The sequence below is a fragment of the Leptinotarsa decemlineata genome, unplaced genomic scaffold (assembly GCF_025532065.1).
Source record: "Leptinotarsa decemlineata unplaced genomic scaffold, Ldec_3_MD MMD2_tig00003348_RagTag_RagTag, whole genome shotgun sequence".
NCBI lineage: Eukaryota > Metazoa > Arthropoda > Insecta > Coleoptera > Chrysomelidae > Leptinotarsa > Leptinotarsa decemlineata.
Genome location: NW_027412588.1, coordinates 3,819,568 through 3,845,840, shown reverse-complemented (window position 1 = coordinate 3,845,840; position 26,273 = coordinate 3,819,568). Strand labels below are relative to the sequence as shown.

The 26,273-nt window shown below is 36.2% G+C and overlaps 2 protein-coding genes across 5 annotated transcripts in view; one reads left to right on the top strand and one right to left on the bottom strand.

The window, feature by feature from the left end:
• Positions 1-26,273, bottom strand: part of Fdl (fused lobes) — a 245,990-nt gene that overhangs the window by 165,358 nt on the left and 54,359 nt on the right. The gene's annotated exons all lie outside the window — the stretch shown is intronic.
• LOC141483455 (uncharacterized) lies at positions 9,443-11,074 on the top strand. Its single transcript, XM_074178110.1, has 2 exons — positions 9,443-10,197; positions 10,252-11,074. The coding sequence occupies exon 2, from the start codon at positions 10,253-10,255 to the stop codon at positions 11,057-11,059; it is 807 nt and encodes a 268-aa protein (XP_074034211.1). The 5' UTR covers positions 9,443-10,197; position 10,252; the 3' UTR covers positions 11,060-11,074.

Sequence of the window (26,273 nt, the reverse complement as noted above, 5' to 3'; positions counted from 1 at the left end):
CGAGAGTAATTAAAATAATTCCAGAACATTCCAGAATGCTCCGGGATGTTCGGAAATAGTCTAAAACGTACAAGAAAATCCCGGAAAAAAAAATCCCAGATCATTGTGGAGAGACCAAGGAAGTTATACAGTGTGATGGCCCTTTATATCCAAATTTCTCGTTTTCATCTAAAGGGCAAAACACAAGCACTACAGAATCCTTAATGCGCTGTAAGAGCGGTACTTGTGCGAAAGTACTGATTAACATTGGATTTGAATCCCTGGAGATTGAATCCACTTGGAAAAATGTTCTCAGGAAGTGTATTTCACATAAACGCAGTTCTCCAGATGGAAGAATTCTTAAAGAGTGAAGTTCGAGGTGTACTGAGTTGAATCTCAAAATGTATGTCGCGTATTTCTGATACGTACCGCTCTTGGTGGAATCAAATGTGCCAAGTCACTTCCTGTGGAAGTATCTATAGAAGAGAGACAAATCACCAACCTTTATTCGATGTTCCAGGCTATCAAGGTTGCAAGTGATGTTCGAGTCTCCAATCAGGTGGTTGACTCTTCAGCTTCAGGGTATGCTTAGAGGCGGAGAACAATACTCCAAAGAAGGTCTGATCTGAGCTTTATAAGGCATCAAAAGTTGCTGAGGTGTATACAGTTTTCTGGTTCCCAACAGTGTTCCAAGCTTTTGAGAAGCGAGCTTTCCAATTCCAGCGACATGATCATGCATCAACACTGAAATAGAGTTGTTTTTGCATAACTCATAGTTCAGAGACATAACTTGGTTTAGATTAGATCACCTTGTCAGGGAGCTAGCCCATGGCCTGATTCACTGCGACCTTTTTAGATCTATTGTGATGTTTCTTGGTTGCTAGAACTCATTGTTTAGCTTGATCTCTTTGATGAGACTCCATAGCCTTGACACTGGCCCCTTCATGTAGCTGGAAGCAGAAAATGGAATTGTCTGACCTGACATTATTATATCCGGTTCAGAGACATTTATCTGCTTAGAGAAAACTGATGTCTGGGTTTCCGTGGCACTAAATTGAACCTGGTTACTTTCACCCCAATTCCAAATTACTTCTAGATCCCCATTGATACACGCAACCTCCAGCTGCCAGTGAAGATGTGCATACGCACCCGATGTTCCGAAATCCAAATGGAATGACGGGACAAGTGTGCTGTCGTCAGCAAAGCAATATATCGGATTCTTGGTTTTTCCCAATAAGTCATATTGATATAATAAAAAGAGAGTTGGAGACAATATAGAACCCTGGAGAACACCAGCGTTGATGGTAAAAGTATCCGTGCTTTCGGATATATACGGGTTGAACGTTTTCCCCCTAGAAAGTTAGAAAGTTTTATAACAGGCCGAAACGTTATGGAAGGTTCGACAATGATCTGGATCGATTGGGAACATCCCAGGTCGTTTTCTAACGATCAATGGAGTTATATAGAGTGGTAGCCCTCTATCTGTAATTCAAGAAGGTTTTCATATTTACCTGAATGACTTGTTTCGAAGAAAGCTTCTAGAAAGTTCCAGATCAGTCCATAATATTGTGAAGCATTCGGATATTTCACAACCTTTCAGAACATAAGAGAACATTCTGAAATAATGAAGAATTACTAGAATATTGAGTAATATCCCTGAACACCCCAGGCGATTTTGAAATATTCCATAACAGTTTCGAATGCTGGGGAATATGAAACCTTCAAACTTTGTAGGGACATATATGCTACCCACTCGTAAGGACATATATGCAAAGGCAAGTTCCGATGACCTCTTATAATTTGAAATTCCAACTACCATACAGTCTCCTATTAAGTCACTCATAGAAGCCAGGAACATTCTAGATTATTGCGCAACATTCCAGAACATTAATTTGTAGTGGGAAGGATAGAACAAGACCCGTCGACCTTTTATAATTTTAAGTTTTCATTCCACTTACCAGGCATGCACATCTCAGCATGTGACTAATAATGATGACTTTTGATTAAATTCACTTGAAAAATACTTTGATTTTGATTTTGAAAGACAACATAAAACAAAAATACGGCCTTGTTGTTTTGATTTATTAGGTCGCTTGAATTAATGTTTTAGTCTTGCGATAACTTTTGAGACATTCATTTGAATTGCATGGCAGTAGTTGTTTACAGCTGATTCTCGGCCTCCCCCCACCACTATGACGTATTAATTGCTTTTTTTATTGGTTGTTGTTTGGTGAAGTTTTTTTGTTGTGCAGTGAAGTCAAGGCGTTGTGACCTTGAAGTGTCTGGTGCATGGATCGTTCAGATTTTTTTTTCATATGAGATTTTGTGTGTTTATGTGTGTGTGTGTGTGTGTGTGTGTAGGAGAATGCACGGTACAGGGTTTCATCATGTGCTTGTTTGTCTATGTACAAACATACGTCTGCATACTTCGAAGATCCTCCAAGTAATAAATGCTCCATCGGTGTTAGGGCACCAAGTTAGTAGTGGAGTGACGTCACAGCAATAACCGTTCAACGGCTAGAGAGCGACATGTTCACTCCACGACGTGTGGCAGAGTAATGCGTATTCATCGGTCTGCCCTCACCTCTCCCGAAGCGATGAAGGTTCGCTCTAGCCCCGCTATCGATGGTGACACAACGGCAGCCGAGGACCGTTTGCCTAGCGTCTACCCTCTCCGAGACCGCAACGACCACTGCTTGCTCGTATATCGACATCTGTTATCGCATTCAGTTGGGAGGTAATCTTGGCGCATGTAGTTGAGAAGTGGGGTTGGCTATGACGTCTTGACGGGTCCTATCAGAGTGTATTTAAGAAGCGTACGAGTGTTGGCTATGTCAGTTTACATCAAGTGAGTTAGTGAGAACTATTATATAAAATGTATTCCTGTGACTGTGGTAAATCTTTCACTCGTAGTGATAATCTTCGTCGGCATCAGCTCCAGAGTTGCCAAGGAGGGCCTGCAGTGAAACGGGTGAGAGTGGATAATGCAACACCTATGTATACGTGCAATTGTTGTAATGTGACAATTCCTATGACCCAAGTGAATTCTCACCGAAGAACCATGAGTCATAAAAATAATGCATGTGTTCAATTGTCTGACGGTGTTCAAATTATAACGAATGCATTCAATTGCCGCATTGCTACATACAGGGTGGAGAGTTCGATTGTAACCAGTGACTACATGTCATTTTTCAATGAGATTAGGCAGAAGGTCATTGAATTACTGGAATCAGCCATCAGGATCCATAAAAGCATCAAGGTGAATATGGAAGTTTTTGGGAATTATATTCTTCAGACTGATGATTCGAGGGACACGAAGTCATTTAATTCCCAAAATAAAATAGTGGACCAATCTTCAGATTTGAATGCTGTTTTTGATGGATTCCGTGATGTAATTGTGGCTCAAACGACTGAGTTCCAGGATCGTGACTCAGGTATTTATTTTTTAAAAATTTCAATAAGATTGAATAGTAAATTTTTTTTTAATAATTCAGGTTGGACTTGTGAAAAAATATTGTTTCTCGAGGTCAACATTAATAAATACAGTCCACTGGAAGGACGTTCATATGTGAAGCTGCCTCAATGTATTCAATGGAAGAAAGCTGTTGTGAATGTTCGTAATGAAGATCAATATTGTTTTGCTTGGGCTATAACATCAGCATTATATCCTGCAGATAGTCGAGTGTCCGAACTTACGTCATATCCACATTTTTCCACTGTTTTAGATGTCACAGGTATGGATTTTCCGGTTAAAGTTAATAATAAGAGTATCGAAATATTCGAAGATAGGAATGATATTTCAATTAATGTTTACGGTTTAGAGAGTACATTTGAGAAGGGTAAAATGAAGTATGAAGTGATTGGTCCATTGCGATACTCACAGAGAAGACTCCGGAGACATGTCAATTTGTTGTTTATAACTGATGACTCCGGTAATGGTCACTATTGTTGGATCAAAGATCTTTCAAGATTAGTTTCTAATCAACTATCAGCTCATAGACAGAAAAAATATTTTTGTGACGGATGTTTGATATATTTTTCTGATGAGAGATTGCTTTTACGTCATAATATGTATGATTGTAATCACATTAGTACCACAACACCAACTACTAATTTAAAGATCAATAAATATGGTAGAATGGTTGCGGAAAATAAACTAATGTTTGAAAACTTTGAGAGGCAAATGAGGGTGCCATTTGTAGTGTATGCTGATTTTGAATCAGTGCTTAAACCGATTCATGTGAATGAGCCAAATCCTGAAAGTTCATACACGATTAAAACATTCAAACATGCCCCATATTCATTTGCTTATTTGATAAAGTGTTCATATAATGATGATTTGTCAAAATTTGTTACATATAGGGGTGTAGATGCAGCTCAGAAATTTGTGAGTAGCATTGAAGATGATTTGAAAGAGATACATGAAAATCATCTCAGAAACCCTAAACCGATGGATACACAAACTGACGAAGAAGAAGAACAGTTTGCTGCAGCCAGAACTTGTGGTATATGTAATAAAGCATTTACTGATGGTGAAGTCAAAGTAAGAGATCATTGTCATGTCACAGGAAAGAAAAGATCACATGCCGCTCACTCGAAATGTAATTTAAATTTCAAAATACCAAACTTCATACCTATCATTTTTCATAATTTAAGTGGTTATGATTGTCATTTATTCATAAAAGAATTGTATAGGAATAAAGAGAAAGTTGATGTTATCCCGCAAACTAAAGAGAAATATATATCTTTCACGAAGCATCTCTTCACACACAGCTATACCGATAAAGATGGTGTGGTTAGGAAGAATTATCTCAAAATGAGATTTATCGATAGTTATAAATTTATGACTAATTCGTTGGAGAAGTTGGGTGCAAACTTGACCTCCGATCAATGTTTGGAGATGCACAAACATTTCCCACAAATTGAGAAATTCAATTTGATGAGACAGAAAGGTGTATTTCCATATAGTTTTGTTGATGACATTGACAAATTGAATTATCCATTACTTCCGACAAAAAATCAGTTTTATGACACACTCAATTGTGAACATATATCGGAAACTGATTATGATAGGGCTAGAAATGTTTGGAATTTATTCGAGTGTCAGAATTTGGGGGAATACTCTGATTTGTATTTGAAGTCGGATGTATTGCTACTATGTGATATTTTTGAAAACTTCCGCACCACAAGTTTAGAGATATATAACTTAGATCCGGCACAATATTATACTGCACCTGGATTATCATGGGATGCCATGTTGAAGTTCGCTAATGTTGAATTGGAATTACTAACTGACATTGATATGATTCACTTTTTTCAAAAAGGTATACGAGGTGGAATTAGTCAATGTAGCGAGAGGAAACATATAGCAAATAATAGATTTTTACCCAATTATAATCCCAATGAACCTTCCACATTCATTACATATTTAGATGCAACAAATCTATACGGTCACAGTATGTCACAACCTCTACCAACAAGTGAATTTACATGGTTGACACCAAATGAAATTCTTAATCTTGATGTGATGGATGTGAGTACTGATAGTCCGTATGGGTATGTATTTGAAGTGGACATTCATTATCCACAAGAGTTGCATGATAAACATTCTGACCTTCCATTTTTAGTCGAAAAAATAATACCACCTCGTACACAATCGAAAATTCCCAAATTAATTCCAAATTTGAATGATAAAAGAAAATATATTGTTCATTATAGGAATCTACAGCAAGCTGTCAAAAATGGATTGATTGTAATGAATACACATAGAGTATTGAAATTCAAACAATCATGCTGGATGAAACCCTATATAGATCTTAATACTGAAATGCGTAATAGGTCTAACAACAAATCTGTTAAAGATTTCTATAAACTAATGAATAATGCGGTGTATGGAAAGACAATGGAGAATGTAGATAATCGAATTGATGTTAGACTCGTTACACATTGGGAAAATATAAAGAAAAATATAGGTGCCAGCACTCTCATAGCCAAACCAAATTTCAAAAATTGTTCAATTTTCACTGATAATTTCGTTGCCATTCAATTGGGTAGAGTGAAGGTTCATTACGATAAACCATTATATTTGGGATTTTCCATATTAGAATTATCTAAAACAGTCATGTATGACTTTTTCTATGGATGCATCAAACAACACTTTGATGAAAATGTCTCTTTACTTTACACAGATACCGACTCGCTCATTCTTAAAGTAAACACAGAAAATTTTTATGAATTCATAAAAACTAACATAAGTAGATTTGATACATCCAATTACAGTATAGCTAACCAATTCAATATTCCAGTAACAAGTTCAGTCTTGGGTAACTTCAAAGATGAATTTCCAAATGATCCAATCATGAGTTTTTATGGTACAGGTGCTAAAGCATATTATGTGAAATCTGTTGATGGTGAATTTAAGAAAGCCAAAGGGGTTAAACGATCGGTAATAAAGAATGAATTGACATGCGAAGATTATCAAAAAATCGTCGAACAAGGTGGTATGATATTCAGAAAGATGAATTCATTTAGAAGCGTGTTGCATGATATGTATACTGAATTGAAAAATAAAGTTGCATTATCATACCACGACGATAAACGATTTATCATTCCGAATACTACCCACACTCTTCCTTGGGGTCATAATGATATTGAATTTTATGAAAACGATCCAAATGAGAACATTCGTTGGATAAGTAATATTATTCAACAATCACAATCTCAGGAGACTCCATTGGATCAATTGATTAATTTATTATCTGCCGAGATCAATGATTGAAGTATCATTCAATATCTTCAAAACCGGAAAATTCAATATGATAGAAGTATTGTGATATTAATGTATTATGTATGTATGTATATGTATTACTGTAATGAATATAAAATGATTGAAATTTTATTTGTATTATTTCTATTTCCCTAATCGATTACTGCAATATATAGTATAATGTAAAAGAAAGGAATATCAGTTTGAAAAGAATCATCGTGGGTGCACAATGTCTAAAACAATCGATAAATTTGGCAGAAAAAAAAAATGGGGTGGTAATGTCATCCGAGGTCCACCCGGCAATGGATTTAAATTAACAAAAGATGGTCATTATGACATGCAAAGAAAAATATTGAAAAATACAAGCGAACCAATTGACAAGAGTGATTGTGTAACTGTATCATACCTTGAGGGGGAAATTAACGGAACAAAGGAGGTTATACTTCTAGCCCTACAAGCTGCAATACAATCCACAATAGGCAATATTGCTCGCGATGCCCGTCAAGCATTTGACGATAAAATTGCAGAGGCTCGGATAACTTTCACTCGTAAATTTGACAAACTTATAAATGATGTAGACATAAAAATGTCTGACATAACAGCGTCTACAAATAAAAAATTTGATGCTATGTCAAACATAACAGCGACTACAATGAAAAAGTATGATGTACTGGAAGAGAGAGTTGAAGTTTTGGAGAAAAGCCATAAAGTCAGGCCATCAGGTGGAGTGGGATATCCAGGACTGAACATTGATCCAAATATTAGAATAATAGAACCAAAACCAAAAGCAACAGATGACGTATTAATTGAACCAACATGGTGAATAGTGAAGTGGAATAGCCTGCCTGGGCAGGGCCTGATTAAGTTAGGTTAGGAAAAAAAATGTGTATTTGAAAAACTAATAATGAAAGTTATCAACAAGTATTATTATATATATTTCAATGTCCCTGAAGTGGCATTAGTGATGTACTCGAATTCTGACTTGACATGTTCCCAACTGTTAAAATTTGAAAAAAAAAATTTAATTTGAAAAAAAAAAAGGAAATTTGAAAAAAAATTTTTGAAATTTGAAAATAAATTTTAAAATAATATTTTTTCACAAACCTATACCCTCTTGCCCCCCCCCCACCGCCTCCTTCTTATTATTTTTTCTAGTTTTTTTCTAGTTTTGTCATTGCCAAGTTTCGAACTTGGATAGTCTGTGCGGTAGGATGATACCTTAACATCTACGCTGCCACAGGCCCACTTATACTAACAGTTTCAATTCTATTTAAATCACAAGGAATAATGGTGAGAAATAAAGAAAAAAATTTTTGGTCACACGGGGATTTGAACTCGTGTCATACGTCTGCATAGGCTAGGGTCTTAACCATTACGCCACAGGCTTACATATTGGTGTTAATAACATTTATTATTCTATATAAGATATGAAAGCTTCATTTATATAAAAATTATTGATTTTTTTTTATGGGTAATCCGGGATTTGAACCACTAATATCAATATTTTACTTTTTTATGAATTAATAAAGGTTAAAAAAAAAAAAATTGATCGTCGAGATTCGGAATCTTTCTCAAGATTACAACCCGTTCTTTTCTCGAAAAATATCGATCCTGCGAAAAAACCGGGATTTGAACCACTAATATCAATATTTTACTTTTTTTATGAATTATTAAAGGTTTATAATTAAAAAAAAAATTTTGATCGTCAAGATTCGGAATCTTTCTCAAGATTACAACCCGTTCTTTTCTCGAAAAATATCGATCCTGCGAAAAAACCGGGATTTGAACCACTAATATCAATATTTTACTTTTTTTATGAATTATTAAAGGTTTATAATTAAAAAAAAATTTTGATCGTCAAGATTCGGAATTTTTCTCAAGATTACAACCCATTCTTTTCTCGAAAAATATCGATCCTGCGAAAAAATTAATAGAGACCAAATTTGTTGGAAATTGAATTCTCTACAACTTTTGTCATTACTATTTTTCGTGTAAAATTGAAAATAAGTGTAATAAATTCAATATTACATAATGAGATTACAACCCGTTCTTTTCTTGAAAAATATCAATCCTGCGAAAAAATTAATGAAGACCAAATTTGTTGGAAATTGAATTCTCTACAACTTTTGTCATTACTATTTTTCGTGTAAAATTGAAAATAAGTGTAATAAATTCAATATTACATAATGAGATTACAACCCGTTCTTTTCTTGAAAAATATCAATCCTGCGAAAAAATTAATAAAGACCAAATTTGTTGGAAATTGAATTCTCTACAACTTTTGTCATTACCATTTTTCGTGTAAAATTGAAAATAAGTGTAATAAATTTAATATTACATAATGAGATTACAACCCGTTCTTTTCTCGAAAAATATCAATCCTGCGAAAAAATTAATAGAGACCAAATTTGTTGGAAATTAAATTCTCTACAACTTTTGTCATTACTATTTTTCGTGTTAAATTGAAAATAAGTGTAATAAATTCAATATTACATAATGAGATTACAACCCGTTCTTTTCTTGAAAAATATCAATCCTGCGAAAAAATTAATAAAGACCAAATTTGTTGGAAATTGAATTCTCTACAACTTTTGTCATTACCATTTTTCGTGTAAAATTGAAAATAAGTGTAATAAATTTAATATTACATAATGAGATTACAACCCGTTCTTTTCTCGAAAAATATCAATCCTGCGAAAAAATTAATAGAGACCAAATTTGTTGGAAATTAAATTCTCTACAACTTTTGTCATTACTATTTTTCGTGTTAAATTGAAAATAAGTGTAATAAATTCAATATTACATAATGAGATTACAACCCGTTCTTTTCTCGAAAAATATCAATCCTGCGAAAAAAATAATAGAGACCAAATTTGTTGGAAATTAAATTCTCTACAACTTTTGTCATTACTATTTTTCGTGTAAAATTGAAAATAAGTGTAATAAATTCAATATTATAATAATGAGATTCCACCACTCATTTCTCAAAAAATATCGATTCTACATACACACTGAACATTAAATACCCCCATTATTGATTTTAATAATATAGATTTACAAAAAATAAAGATTTTTTTCTCCAGTCACAATTCAAGTAGATGATCAATGCCGGTTCTATGACTGAGGATGACCAATGCCGGTTCTATGACTAAAAATTTTTAATTTTATGTTTCATTAAAAAAAAAAATTTAACAACACACTGTAGTCCCCGCCCACTCTCCTCCACTTTTAGCCCCGCCCCCTTCCCACCATTGCTCGCCTCACCCCACAATTGCGCATGCGCGCCCCCACCTCACTCCCACCACTCCCACTTCTGCCTACACCCTGAGGAGCACACTTCTCGGCATTCAGTACGACAAGTCTTCTCATCGAGTGCAGTCCAGCTACAGCAATCTACTACAACACCAGTCTAATACAGCAGTCTTCTACAGTCTACAACAAGCGAATTTTGAGTAAGTTATCAATGTTACTTTTTCATAACAACTAACTTTGTATTACATTTTCAGAATGGAAAACTACACGCAGGAAATCGACAACGCTGTGGCATCGATCATACCTGTGGATGTTGAGGTGGAGCGACCAGGCAGCCCTGACATGTTCGAGGGAGACGAGGTGGCGATGGTCCAAGAGGTGAAGGCTTCAACTTCGGGTGGTGTGCAGCGGCCACGCAGCCCTGTCTCATTTCAGGAAGACAGGGTTGTTAACAAAGCCAAGCGGCAATCTGCAGCTAAGGTTGGTCCTATTCAAAGGTATAGGAGTAAATGCAATAGGACTAACCCTTATGCAGGTAGTTGGTCGACCGCCAAAAGGAATCCTCCGAGACGTCCCACACCGCTCGCATTGACAGTGGAAAGACGGAGGGCATATAAGCCGGTGCCGAGGGTGCCATCTCCAGGTGAAATCCTCACCCAATTTGCATTATTAGCGATGTTGACACCCATGGAACTCACACCGGTGCCTGATCCTGCCATGGAGGTCGTGCCACCAGTGTCGAAGCCTGCCGGGGAGATCGCGCCACAAGTGCCACCAGTGCCGGAGCCTGTCGGAGAGGTTAACCCCCAGGAGATGGAAACTTTCCTACAGAGGTGTAGGGATGTTGCACTTGCTTCACGAAATAGTGAGGCCGCGTTGGCTAGCATTTCCCGGGAGGAGAATGAAATTGCTAGCCAACGGCGCGAGTTGTTAATGAGGATGGCCGAGCTAGATCGAAGGACTGCAGCTCTGAAGGAAAGGCGGAAGGCAGAGACCTCTTCGATAGAGCTAAATAATGAACTAAAAATATTTATAAAGAAATTTTTGAATAAAGGGAAATAGTTTTTAGGTCGACTAGGATAGTTTTAGGATAATTAGGTAGCATGGTAGTTTTAGGTTTGTAATTATAATTTTAGGAATAAAAAACAAAAAAAAACAAATGAAAAAAGAAGTGAAATAAAGGGTGTACATTGTTTTGGTTTGGTACACATTGAACAATGCGATGGTTGGAGCATTTTTCTTCACTTCGTCTTTTCATTATTTTTCTTTTTTTCCATTTTCAATTCCAAGTTCTTTCATCCCCACTCCTCCCCACTCCCTTTCAAAAGTATAAAAGTAGGAATTATCTGTTGGAATATTCAGTTGATCAGCCACCTCCAACATGGAACCTGATTCAACTACTGAGCCCTATAGTGTCCCGGAGCCTCAGATGCCTTACTATGCATATATACAGGAAGGATTCGTGGACTCCACAACGGCACCTCATGACATTCCCTTCGAATTCATGAATAATGACTACAGGGTGCAGGTTCAGCATGTCACTGGGAGTGATGAAGCTGACTTATCGGACGGGAATTATCCGGATCCCTACCAATGGGATGACGAATGGGGTGACCCACCGCCTGTAGACATCACAGATGAGGATGACGACGACGATGACGATGACGCTGGCGACATCAGACTTCCACCATCCCCAATCCTTATCGAGGACAGTCCTCCGCCATCTCCTATCCTAATTGATGACGATGATGTCCTAAATTCCGACGACGATATGTAATCGTTTCCCTGTTTCTCCCACCCTTTCCTTTCCTTTCCTTTCCTTTCCTTTCCTTCCACGGAGTACACACTTTTTTGGTTGGTGTACACGAGGCACTGCGAGGCTGGGGCAGTGTCTTCCTCCCTCTCTCTTATTAGTTTTTCATAATAATCACTTAGAATTTCTCATAATAATCGCTCAGAGTTTCATGAAGATCGTCATTTTTAATGTTTTCGAATCTCAAACACTGTTCTACATTTACACTTCACCCCCTCCGTTTTATTTCTTCCAATATAAATATAGTATCAATCCCAGTTCTACATCATTCTTCCACAATGTCGATTGCTGATTCCACCACCGAACCGATGAGTGTACCAGAGTCTTCTATGATGAGTACAGGACCCATCCAGGTACATGAAATAGATTCTACGTTTGATCATTTCAGTACAACCTTCGCAGAAATGCTGCAACGCATCTACGATCTTCCTGATGATTTCCCGGAACGTATGCAAGAGGAAGTAGATGAGTTAGACGATCTACAGGATAACGAGCTAGATGATCATGCGGACGACATAATTAGTATATCATCTGATTCAGATGAATCTGATGAATATGAGGACGACATCATCAGTATATCATCAGATACAGATGATTCAGATGATGACACCATCATGATTGTTTCTGATGATGAAGAGCGTTAGTCCATACCATTGTATGGATTAATAGGAAAAACAGCCCTTTTAAGGGCTACAATTAAAGACAATAAACAACTATTTTCAGAGCTATCATTATACTTTCAATCAGAAATAGGTTAACACTATAGTCAAAACTTATGTGAAAGTATCATCATCCAACTCTGTAGTACTCATCATTATATTCAATGATTGAGAAAATATCAACTTCGACTTTTCAGTCAAAGTAGTACTCATCATATACACAGATATTCGATGATAAACCAAATCCTAACTTCGACTTTTTAGTCAAAGTAGTCATTTATCACATAATCTGTGAATTCTACTACTACCGTTTGTGTGAATAATGTAGCCCTGAAAAGGGCTGTTGTTTTTTTTTGACCAGTAGGTCCACGGTTATTGTGCCACAGGTTGGACATTATTACATATAATACATGTAGATACTCGGGTGAAGTTTGTTAGTGGCCTCTCGCAAGCTTCACACCAATTTTGTCCCATTTCCATAATTGAGACAGTGTTGTGGGTGTTGACATGGGCATACCACCCTCCATTATTGTTTCTATGCGAATAAAACCGAAAGCAGCACCAGCATAGTTTTTTGTTCTCTCCATCTATTGTGCTGATCAATACGTATGCATCCATTGCACAATACAAATCCAAGGGATCTTCCAATGTCTCACTGACATTGAGCGTTCGCATACCGATCCTCAAAGCACCATCGCCTTCAGTTGTGTCAGCTTCTATCCCTTCATCATCTCCTTCTTCATCCATGACCCTCTCAAACTCCATCACGTCATCATCTTCGTCGCTTTGGTTGGCCTCGTTTTCAACTTCGTCTATCTCATCTTCATCGACTCCAACATCTTCTGCTTCAACTATCACTTCCTCTAGCGGAACATTGACATCATCATCATCTGATTCGTCTATCCAATTGTTTTCATCAACAGCAGATATTCTATTTAATGCAGCATTTATTTTTGCAGAATTCATCTTGTTGTTGTTTGCTCACAGTTGTAGAGAGTGAATGAATGAACTTCAGGATCGCAAGTCGACTTATACGATTGAATAGGAAACGGAAGTGGTACGACTCCCACCTATCACTTGACTCGTTTTAAGTGGGAGAGAAGGATATGGCATCTCTAGTCGATGAAAGAGTGGGCTAGTTGACGAAAGAGCGCATGCGCTAGTTTATTTTCTTCTATAAAAGGTGAAGTATCAGTAACATCATCACCTTTCCTATCCACATTCTATTGCTATCACATATCATTCCTCCAAACCTAAATAATCATTATCATGAGCTCCATGCCACTATTGATTGCTGAAGATGGTTCACCACTTGTTGATATCGATCACACTAATTTTGAAAATATTCCAGTATTACATTTACAGTCTCAAGACTCGATAAGTGATTTTGATATTAGCGACTTCGTTAACTTCGCAGATGTGCCGGAACCAATTCAACAAATTATCGTTGAAACTCCAATCATTTCACAATCATCATCATCCAAACACCCTTCATCTACCCCCCCTCTTGGTGTTGATAAAAAATCCAGAACTATCAAAAGGAAGGTTAATAATGCATCTTCATCGATTGTCACTGAGTTGAAAGAAAAAAAACAATCGAAAAGTGGTTTGCAGGAGAAAAAGCCCACAACGAAAAGTGACAGATCGAAGAGGAAGACAAAATGTGAACCCAAAGAAATGAAGGGTGATTTGATGACTGAATCGCTATCTTCTTTCACTCCATTACTTCGGTTTGGAGATATGAAAAAGAAAGCGAAATGCCGTCTTGTAAAGGCGCAAAAGGCTATTGCTGAACATGAAAAGAGTGAGCAAGCTATTAGTGTCAATAAGGACACTCTTCAAGCATTAGATGCTAAGATTGCATTAGCGAAAATTGAATTGGCTAACATGAGCAAAGAAGCAGATGAACTACGTTCAAAAATCATGAAAGATGACAAATTCAATCAACGTTCGAGAATGCAAGCACAGGCAGAGCTTGAGGAGTCGACTCGACTTTATGAGACGGCATTATCAGTGAGAGATAATTGGCGAAAAGAGTTGGAGAAAGCATTTCAAAGTGACAGCGATTAGTTTTGGGAATGGTATTGTGTTCTCAATATTGTGAGTTGAAAAAAATTTTAAGCGGGAATGGAGTATACAATTAATTTGGTTTGGTATACACAGAACATTGCGAATGGTTGGGGCAATGTTTACCGCTGCAATATTTTTTCAATTCACTTACATATAATTGAAATGAAAACAATAATGAACTTTAACATTACTTTATTCATAAATACATTATTAGATACATTTAAAGCATATTTGATTCATCAATCCAAGAATTCTGTTCACTAGGAAGTCCTAACCACTTTACATATACTTTATTTTTCCTTTTCTTCAGCACTTTCTCGATCAGATATACATCAGGATTTTCGGTTCGCAATAACTCTTCTTCGTAAAAACATCCTCTAATAGGTTGTTCATTCATATCTTCAAGATTATAGGTTGTGGGAAAAGTTTTATTGATTTTAATAATCTTGAAGAGTTCCGTGGTAAAGTTCGCAGTGTAAGACTTTTCAAAAATATTTTTGTATTTGCTTATTCGTACAATATCATTCAATCGGAATTTGGGTTTACTTTGTTTTTTTCCAACTCCATTGATACCTTTGAATATCAATCTTGTTGATGGATCAACATTAATGGGTGCCATACCTATTGTACGATGAACTTTATTGTTATATCTACTAGTTATAGTTGGAAGAATATCAAGCCATTTGTGGTGACCTCTCATCGAAAATTCCTTATAGAGCCACCCCTTTATTGTACGAATCACTCTTTCTGCTATAGCTGCCTTCTTTGTGCTAAATGTTGAATAATGATTGATATTATATTCTCGCATGAGAGATGAGAAGCTTTTATTGAAAAATTCTTTCCCTTGATCGCTTTGTATGTGTTTGGGGGAGTATTTGGCTTCTTTCAGTACATGTTTCATTGCATTAGTTACTGTACTACCTGTTTTATCTTTAACTGCTACAGTCCACAGATATTTGGAGTAACAATCTATCACTACAAGTATATATCGGTATCCTTCATTACTTTTTGCATAAGGTTGCAGTTCAGCTAAATCTATTTGCCATAGATCTGCAAAACCTTTGATGGTGGTTATTCTTCTACGAAAATTACGTCTTGCAGGTTTATGTAATTCATTAACAACTTGTCGTTTGACATCACTTATTTCATTAGTCATTCTATTTCAATATGATTAAAGAGAAAATGTGATAATGTTACTGCATTGAATGATGATGTGACAGTGATCATTACATGTGAATATGTTAATATATTATACCTTCTTCACGTAATTCTTCAATTATTGAAATTATTTCATTGTCATGTCCTGTATGACCAGCTGACTTTGAAGCTACCAATAATCGTAGGCGAGCAACTAACTCTTTCGGTGAATTCCAGTACACATAATTCACAGGTTTAGAATTATATATTTTCTCCATTTTCACTCGTTTGAGTGCTCCACCAATTTTACTTCTACTTCTTATTGGATATTGTCGTGAGTCTAATAGAGGTTTGATAACTTCACGAAATTTTTTAGAATTTGTATTTTTAAAACCATTCTTCTGATGATATTGTTTATATGGAGCATTCGTTATTTTCAATATTTTGGAATATACTTGACGAGTTTCTTTATTATCAACATCTCGTGGATTCTTCAAAAAGATCATATCATACAATTCTGGACTACCTGCGCATTCATATTTTTTCACTTTATTAGCATCCCAAAATGAAATGTTTCCATCTTTGAAATACACCACTAGACTTCCCATTTTCAGCTTTTGTGTAATAGGATCCATACGTACGCCAAATGTTCCATCATATGCTGGATTTCTAGATTTTACATTATTCAAATGTTTCATCAAAACATCTTCACCACTTTCATTCATATCAGGTGAGGTGTCAGGATCCGAGGAATCGATGTGGGACGATGATGGTGTTTCGAATAGAGTTGTTCTCATATCGTCTTGAAGTGTGCTCGTGTCACTATTCACAGATGATACACTAGCAAAAGATTGTTTTCTTCCTATTGGAGTACTCATGGGATAATTTGAAGTAGATTGAACAGTTCCATGATTTGGTGATAACACTGGTGATTTAGAAGTAGCGTTTGATGATAAAACATTCAATGGTTTCATTATGGGCTCATACAATCTTTCAAGTGTCGTACGATTTTCAATATTATCATTCTTGATAGAGTTGAATTTCTGCCTGACAGCTTCTGTTGTCTCTACTAGTTGACGTTTCAAATTCATTTCATTGTTTTTATTTTCAGAATCTTTTTTTGTATTCATAATGCCCTTTTTTAAATTATAGCCTAATTCGCTGATGAAGTGACCTCTACAATATTCAGTGATCGAATAAGTGTAAAAAACAAGATCATGGGTATATAAAACTATCGAATCCTTTGCGATATCTACCTTCATCTATTTTTCTATCCTTATCAATGACTAGAAATCCATATTGGTCCTCCCAGCATTTAACACACATCAATTGGAATTGTTTGAATGTTACATCGGGTGAAACATGATCTGAATAAATGTGATGTAAATTCGTCTCATCTTGTTTGAACATTAAAATGAAATTGGTATTGTCACGCACTAACTGTTTGGGTACCCGTGAATATGTCTGTGCTAGATAAAAACAATCAACATCCTTATGACGTCCCATACAGAAATATGATCTAATAATATCTTGCTTTTCACATATCACATCATCGAAAATGAAAACAGAATTAGGCTTAGCGTCGGAGGGTTCCACTATTTCTGCATTATTACTGAATGTATAGAAACCTAATCCTTTTATAGGTTCCAAAACACTTCGCAAGTACTGATATTTAGGTTGATTGAGTGATTTCGAATAGAGATACACATTTCTAAATCTCAGTCCTTGTGGATGTGTTAATAGTGATATCATTGCATTCGTCTTTCCACAATTTGAAGGTCCTATAATGAGTCCTCGAACTGATGATGGAAGTAGTGGACCATGTCTGAATACCTTTTGTCCATTCAATCCACACCCAAATTTCTCATCTAGATTATCTACAGCAAACTTTTCTTTCTGTTTTACAATGCGCATCGTGCCGTGGTTGGAGACTATATAAATGTTATTAGCTTATTCATTTCAATGTGTACCATCAAACGATACGGACGTATTGAAAGTGATCGTAAAATTAAAAGAGGTTGTGGTTTTGTTAATGATTTAATAAACAAACTTCCTTTCGAATTACATCTACCCGGAGGTTATCAATACTGTGGACCAGGTACAAAATTGAAACAACGTTTAGCTCGTAACGATCCTGGAATCAATAAATTAGATATTGAATGCAAAAAACACGATATTCAATATTCTAAGCATCCATCCGATCTTGCAGCAAGACATTTAGCCGACAAAGAACTTGAATACAGCGCTTGGGATAGGGTTAAATCGAAGGACGCGAGTATTGGGGAAAGAGCAGCTGCATTACTTGTCACCAACATTATGAAAGCGAAAAGACATATGGGCATGGGTTGTAGTACCAATAAGAAAAAATGTAAGAGGAAACAAACGAAGAAAAATAAAATTAAAAAAGCTGCATTTGGTGCTGGGATAGTCCATAAAGTGCGAAATGTATTGAAGAAAGCTGGTGGGAATCAATTTGTGACGAATAATAGCAAAAAAGCTATTACTGTGGCATTGCAGGCGGCACGTAAATACCTTAAAGCTGCCGGTGGAAAGAAGAAAATCCGCACACCACGCATAATTCCTGTTCCCAAGATCGGTGGACTTTTACCATTGATACCAATTTTTGCTGGACTATCCGCACTAGGAAGTTTGGCGGGAGCCGCTGCTGGTATTACCAAGGCCGTGAATTCGGCAAAAGCCAGCAGAGCGGCTTTAATGGAAGCCAATCGTCACAATAAAACCATGGAGGCTGTAGCATTAGGCAAACGCGGAAGTGGAATATATCTCAAACCATACCGTAAAGGTTTAGGACTATATTTAAAACCATACAAAGCCACAAACAAAACAAAAACCTAATTGAACCCCTACCTCAGAGGCCTCTTACTGATCACGATCTCAGTTATTATGCACAAAAAATGAAAATTCCACATTTTCGTGGTGTTTTTATGCGTGATAGATTACCATCTTCAGGTCCAAAACAAAACGAGACAGCTATTGTTAATTTAGATGGAATAAGTGGACCAGGAACACATTGGGTGGCATATAAAAAATGTGGGAAAGAAGTCACATATTTCGATAGTTTTGGAGATCTACCCCCACCATTGGAATTGACTCGATTCTTTCGAAAATGTTCGAATGTAAAAATCAAATATAACTATGATCGACAACAGAAATTTAATACAGTTCTCTGTGGTCACTTGTGCTTGCAGTTTCTCTCTAAATAATTTTCCAAATAAAAATGGATTCAACACCAAAACTGGATCGGGAGGCTATCAAGGGAATGGGGTTTTCACTTAGAATGTTTTCAAAATATGGTACCTTGAAAAAAATGGATGAAGTGATGCTTGCAAATATGCCTAAGGAAGTGATACTTGCATGTGTTGCACATGAGATTGCATATGTTTGGGAAAAGTTGCCTAAGCAACTGCAAGATGACATCGATATAATGAAACATAGATATTGTTATGAGCACCACCACCACGATCAAAATTCAGAATCGGATGTTAATGACGGTCCTATACCTCGGAAATCTATGTGTTGTATTTGTAATATAGAGGATGTGAATATTGGTATCAATAAAAATGATACTTATTACAATAAAACACCTTCCAAAAAGTGTAAATTGTCTCAAATGTGCTGTTGCTGTGTACAATAATAAATTGAAATGTGTTTCAAAATATTCATCAGTCATGTCACGAAAGTTCGAGCTACAAGCTGTCGGGACAAGTGTCTTGAGTGCGGATTTTTTCCACCAATTGAATTGGATAGGAACAGTCGTTATGGATTAGGACTTTTGGGATTCTATGGATGCAATACAATCAATAATATAACTGAAGCTAATAACTTAGTTAGTTTTAGAATCAGTAATGACAACTCATCGATACCCCAAAAGTTGACAATTGAAATTCCATGTGGTGCTTATGAAATAGAAGAGATCAATGCCGTCATACAGAAACATATCATGTTCAGATTGTTTCATGATAAAAAACCAAATGATGTCGTTGCAGATGATATTTTCTATCTACACGCCAATAATAATACATTCAAATGTGAAATGCGATCCAAATATGAAATTGATCTGACACATCCAAATTCAATAGCAGAAATGATGGGGTTCGCTCATGAAATATTTCCACCAAATCAGATACATGAATCATCATTACCAATAAACATTACAACTGTGAGACTTATCTGCTTAGATTGCAATATAATATCTGGTTCATATATAAATGGTGAAGAATCCCACATTCTTTTCTCATTCGATATTGATGTTGAACCTGGCTACAATCTTACTAAAGAACCACACAGTATTATATATATGCCTGTCAGTCCAGAAGGTCGTCAATTGATTCACAACATTACAGTGCGTATTTTGGATGAAAAAAATAACCTTATCGATTTTGGAAGTGAAGAAGAGATTTTCATTATTTTGGAATTGAAGAAAATCGAATAACTGTTGTTATGGGTTTCATTTATAATAGACAAAATCGCATTGAACAATCCCAAACGAGTTGCACTATCAAAAGGAAAGGTGTGCATAAAAAGAAGCTCATTCCACAAGTGTATGCTAAACAGTTAGCACATAACGCTCTGTCTGTGAGTGATCTTAAATTTTTGAAATCGATTGGATTGAAAGTGAGAAAATAACAATGGTGCTCGAAACAAACAATGAAAAGTTGAATATATTCAATGAACCAGTGCTCGATCATTCTCTCATAAGTTTACATGAGCACACATATAAGCCCTATGGATCACCGCTATTCAGGAATTCGGATGAAATCAGAATTGCAATCAATAATCAAGATGTTATACTAGATATTGCCGAGAGCTTCATTTACATAGAAGGTAAATTCACCCCCAAAGATGTAGCGAAAACATGCTATCTCTCGAATAATGCAATTGCATTTCTCTTTGACGAAATTCGTTATGAAATGGGTGGTGAACAAGTGGCTGTTGTTAGAAAACCTGGGATAACATCTACAATGAAAACCATGATATCATTTGGACAATCTCATGCTAACACATTATTGACATCTGGTTGGGGACTTTCACAATTGAAGCAAGATATCTTGGATACAAACAGTCATGTTTTTAGTGGAAAACTACCACTGAAATATTTGATGGGTTTTGCTGAAGATTACAACAAAAGTATCTTGAATGCCAAACAGGAATTGATTTTGATTATCGCTCGATCATTCAAAAACTCATATATAGGTGAGGTTGATGCTGATTTGGAAATAAATAAAATCGAATGGAAAATAAGACATATTGTACCAGATGATAAACACAAGCTCAAACTTTTGAGTAGAATAAACAAAAGCGGTCTGAATGCCAAAATCAAGTTGGCGTATCGTATGTGGGACCTCTATGAACTACCATCATTACGTGGGACTTCTTCAGACATATGGGCCATCAAAACAACTAACGCATTGGAAACTCCTCGTTTTGTCATCATCGCATTCCAAAGTACTACCACATCTGAAGATAGAACACAGGATATTACAAAATTCACAACTGCTGATATCAATAGTAGGTATTCGAGTATACTTGAATTCTGAAGTTTATCCATATGAGCGTTGGAATTTGAATTTCGATAAAAAACTTGATGCTCCTGCTTATTATGCTTTTGAGAGTTTCCAGCGAAGTTATTATGATAAAGATATGAGTGAACCTCTGATGGACATTGGACAATTTAGAGAGAATCCACTATTCGTCATCGATTGTTCTCATCAACCGAATGCAACAAAATCATCAACTATTGATATAAAGATTGAGTTTGAGACGAGGAAGACCAAGTTTCCAGACAACACTAAAGTATATGCATTAATTTTGCATGATACAGTTTTAACATACAATGCATTGGATGGTTCAGTTCATAGCAGATATTGACACTTTTTTTTTCACTCTATCATGTACTGTTTCATGATCTTTTTTTTTTATTTGTAACTGACTTATATCATGTATTGTATTTTATATCATATTTATTGTTTTGTAATCATTTTCTATTGTATTTCATGAGATTTAAATAAATAAAACATGAAAATAATACAAAGTTTTTTATTTGACATTATTTATGATTTACAGGAACATACAGACTATCTGAAATAACTTCTTCCTCATAATCATCATTTTCGCGACCATCTTCAATTTCCTCTCGATTTTCATCATTCAATTCAAAGTGATGAATAATCCATTCTGGCAAGTATGGTTGGAGGCTATACAGGAATCTTCTTAGGTTCAGTTCAATCATAACATCACAAAGTTGCCACAATTCCAATTCATTATCCAAAAATTTGTTACAAACTTCTGCACCACTCCAATAGTTCTCAGCATCACGAAGGCATAATTCGATTTGTTTTTCATCATAGCATACACTCATATCATAATTGCTTGCATGTTCGGCTCCATCACCCAACACCTTCAATTTAGACGACAAATGTTGAACCGATGATTTGAGATCTACAACATCGACCCAATCTTGACTTGCGTACTGCATCCACATCTTTAAATGGTGGAACTGAAATTGAATAAAAAAAAACAATAAGCAACCTCCAATTTTTCAGTGATATAATACTCACATTCCCATTTTACTTGTAGTTACAAAGTGAGTGTATTCAACTAAGTTAGTAATGTTTATATTTCCATATAATTATTATCATCTAATATATGAATATTAATAAAACAATAAGAAATTCATTATAATTACTATTATTATTCAATCATATTGAATTTGACTAGAGTTATCGTTTTCACACCAAAAAAACTTTGTAAGCTATGACCTAAAGAAATTCACTATAAATTATTACTATTATTCAATCATATTGAATTTGACTAGAGATCGCGTTTTCATGCCAGCAAAACTTTGTTGGCTCTGTCCTAAATACATCATCGTATATTTACCACCTGATGAGTTGATACAAGATATATCGTCATCACTGAATTGCAACGAAATACGTTTTGGTAGCCATGTTTTAAATAATTTATCATTGCTCACATCTTGCAAAGTTAATAAAATTGATTTACCAAATCGTGTAGAATAAGTTGACATATTTTTAATTATGTACACTTCATCAATTGGCAATGATGATAAGGCCTTTTGCTCTAGTATTTCAACCTCCTGTACAATCAAATTATTAATTTTATTCAAGTCTACTTTTGAAACGGACATGATGAAAATATATATGAAAATATAAACAATTTCCAACAGACAAATACACTCACCGTCTTCCTTCTATTACGAACTGAATAACACTCTACCAATTGCTAACTGCTGCAGATATATTCGTCTACTGATTTCATAGTGTGCCAGGCATTTCTTTTATATTAAACAGTGTGAGTCACCCCCACCATGAAACCGTGAAAGATTCACATTGCTAGTTGCTATCCACTAGAGATGCCTGACGTCACAGCCAAGCCCATCTCCCAACTTGATGCGATAACAGTTGCCGGTACGAGCAAGCAATAGTCGTTGCGGTCTCGGAGAGGGTAGACGCTAGGCAGACGGTCCTCGGCTGCCGTTGTGTCACCATCGATAGCGGGGCTAGAGCGAACCTTCATCGCTTCGGGAGAGGTGAGGGCAGACCGATGAATACGCATTACTCTGCCACACGTCGTGGAGTGAACATGTCGCTCTCTAGCCGTTGAACGGTTATTGCTGTGACGTCACTCCACTACTAACTTGGTGCCCTAACACCGATGGAGCATTTATTACTTGGAGGATCTTCGAAGTATGCAGACGTATGTTTGTACATAGACAAACAAGCACATGATGAAACCCTGTACCGTGCATTCTCCTACACACACACACACACACATAAACACACAAAATCTCATATGAAAAAAAAATCTGAACGATCCATGCACCAGACACTTCAAGGTCACAACACCTTGACTTCACTGCACAACAAAAAAAGCAAATAACACGTCATATTGGTGGGGGGAGGATTAGAACCGGGAAAAAAATTCTGAACGATCCATACACCACACCCTTCAAACAACAACCAATAAAAAAAGCAATTAATACGTCATAGTGGTGGGGGGAGGCCGAGAATCAGCTGTAAACAACTACTCATGGCATTTATAATGTCCATGAAATGTTCAAGGTAACTAAAGTATTCATTTGATAAGGATTATTATCATATCCGTCTGAATAGCTGTCCATTATTAAATTATCAACCGTTATTATAAACATTGAAAATTTAAATTGTAAGCTAACATTAGAAAATTAGACACACGCATGCCATTACAAATTTTTTGGTAGACCAGTAAAAAATAATATTTAGAGGATTCTTTTGTTATATGTCAAAAGAATTATGCTGCGTTTTTCATGAAAGCTCGTAGAGTAGCACCACCTCCCCGACTTCCAACGAATAACATTTCCACATTTCAACCAATTCATACAAAAGTATATATACACATACACCTTCCCCTTGGTCTATTCCGTCTATTGGTGAAAACTATATGGACAACATTTTGGTAGTTTTCGAGTTTATCGTATTCAAAGAAACAGTCAAATAGAAAAACGCGGTAATTCATAATATACAGTGAAGACGTAAAAAGTCCTCCCTTTTGAACGGAACAAGCTATCGAGGTCGGGCAAAATTTAAGTAAAATGTTACTACTTTTTGGCATAAAAATGATTGTGGTCTAGTATCAAGAGGGCACCATCAACTTTTTCAATGTAAAAGAGAGTCACGTGGCTCCTGGTTTTGAAGGCCTTCCGAGTCTCTATTCAACATCGCAACTGCTCGAAATGTTCCCCGTCCACATCGGTTTTGGAATGCATTACCAACGTTATCAAATGTTTCCGGGGTAACTGTGGCTGCGTGACGTACACCTTAGATTTTATGTACCCACACAGGAAAAAGTCCATTGGTGTCATATCAGGTGACCTAACTGGCCATTTAATGGGGCCACGTCGGCCTATCCACCGTAGTAGTGAGGGGTGCACCATCTTATTGAAAAGTAATATTCATAGTAAATTCATTTGGGTTTGCCCCAACTACTTTTTGAATAATGTGACGAATCTGATTTTGAAGCATATTCAAATTCAGATGCCCAGTTATATTTTCTGTCATAAATATTGGACTTAAAATTCTTCACCCAAAATACCAACCCATACGTTGATCTTCTCTGCAGATTTACGTCTGACCAATAACGCACATTCTGTCTATTTACTGTTCCATTTAGAAAGAACCGACTTTCATCAGTGAAACAAATAGAGTTAATGTAACCGGGATTTTGGGTTATGCGGTCAGACATGACCACACAAAACTGGAGTCTTTTATCTGGGTCGTCTTCTGTTACAGTGGTCGTAGATGCGCCACAATCTATGGCTACCGTTTTCGTTGTTTCTTGCGAATTATTAACAACAGTTGCCAGAACGTTGATTTGCTGTTTGTCTGAAATAGATTCTCTTCCAGATCCTTTTTCATTCGTTAGGCAACCAGTTCTTTGAAATTTACTGACCAATTCCCTTAAGTAGGTACGAGATATTGGATTATTTGGGAAGCGCTCATTAAATATTATTTTTGCTTCATGGTAATTACGCCTTCGGTTTTTTCTTCTAAAGTACGAAAACGAGGCATTGTCAACCATCATTCAACTTGTGAGGCACTGTTTGGAACCTTTGGTGTAGTAATTGAAGTAAAATAAAAAACAAAATAAATCTGGAAATGTATAAAAAGATCTGAACAAAATTAACGAAAATGCACAAAAAAGAATGAATATTTTCACCTCTACTACGTATAACAGCATCACATCGTCCACCCATACTTGAAATTAATTGCCTTATTTAAATTTGGTCGAGGTTACTTTAAATTTTAATATGCCTCTTTTACAGTTCCTGCCAGTTGTTTGGTTGGATCAGTTCCGCACATAAACACCTACCAAGGATATCCCTGATATGTTCTATTGGATTCAAGTCCGGGCTACGTGCTGGACATGCCATAGTATTAATAACATAAGTAACTACAGACTATCTGTGCAACATGAAGTCTGGCGTTGTCTTGAACTAGCAAGAAATATTGCTCCAAGATCTACAGTACATACTTTTCAGCTGAAATAGTTACAAGGTGTATGACCACTAGGTCCTTGCATAAAGTCAAAGTAATATCACCCCACACCATAATGGATCCTCCACCAAATGATGTCGTATATGAAACATTACATTGCGCATATCATTCGTTGGGTCAAAGAAAAACGTATGTCGTTATGGAGTAGGTTAACAAAATCGGGACTCCTCGGTAAGTAGTAGGTACTCGTTTTCAGTTAGCCCATAACCAATTGACATGTTCTCTGGCAAAAAGTAGTTTTTACCTTCGATGGACTGCAGTTAATGGTGGACCTCGAGGCAGCCATTATGTTATATTCTCAAAATTGCTGACGAATATTTTTACTACTGATTTGTATAGCACGCACATTTTGAAACTGTAGACTCTGTGTGTGTTACAAAAAGTTGTCGAAGAGCCGAAATTATTAAAAAACCTGTATAGGTCTAGTTACCCGATGTCGCCCTTGTCTTGGTTTGTGAGCATGATCCGAAGATTATTTATTTATAACATCCATGAGATGGATGTGGGACATATTGAATCGACTC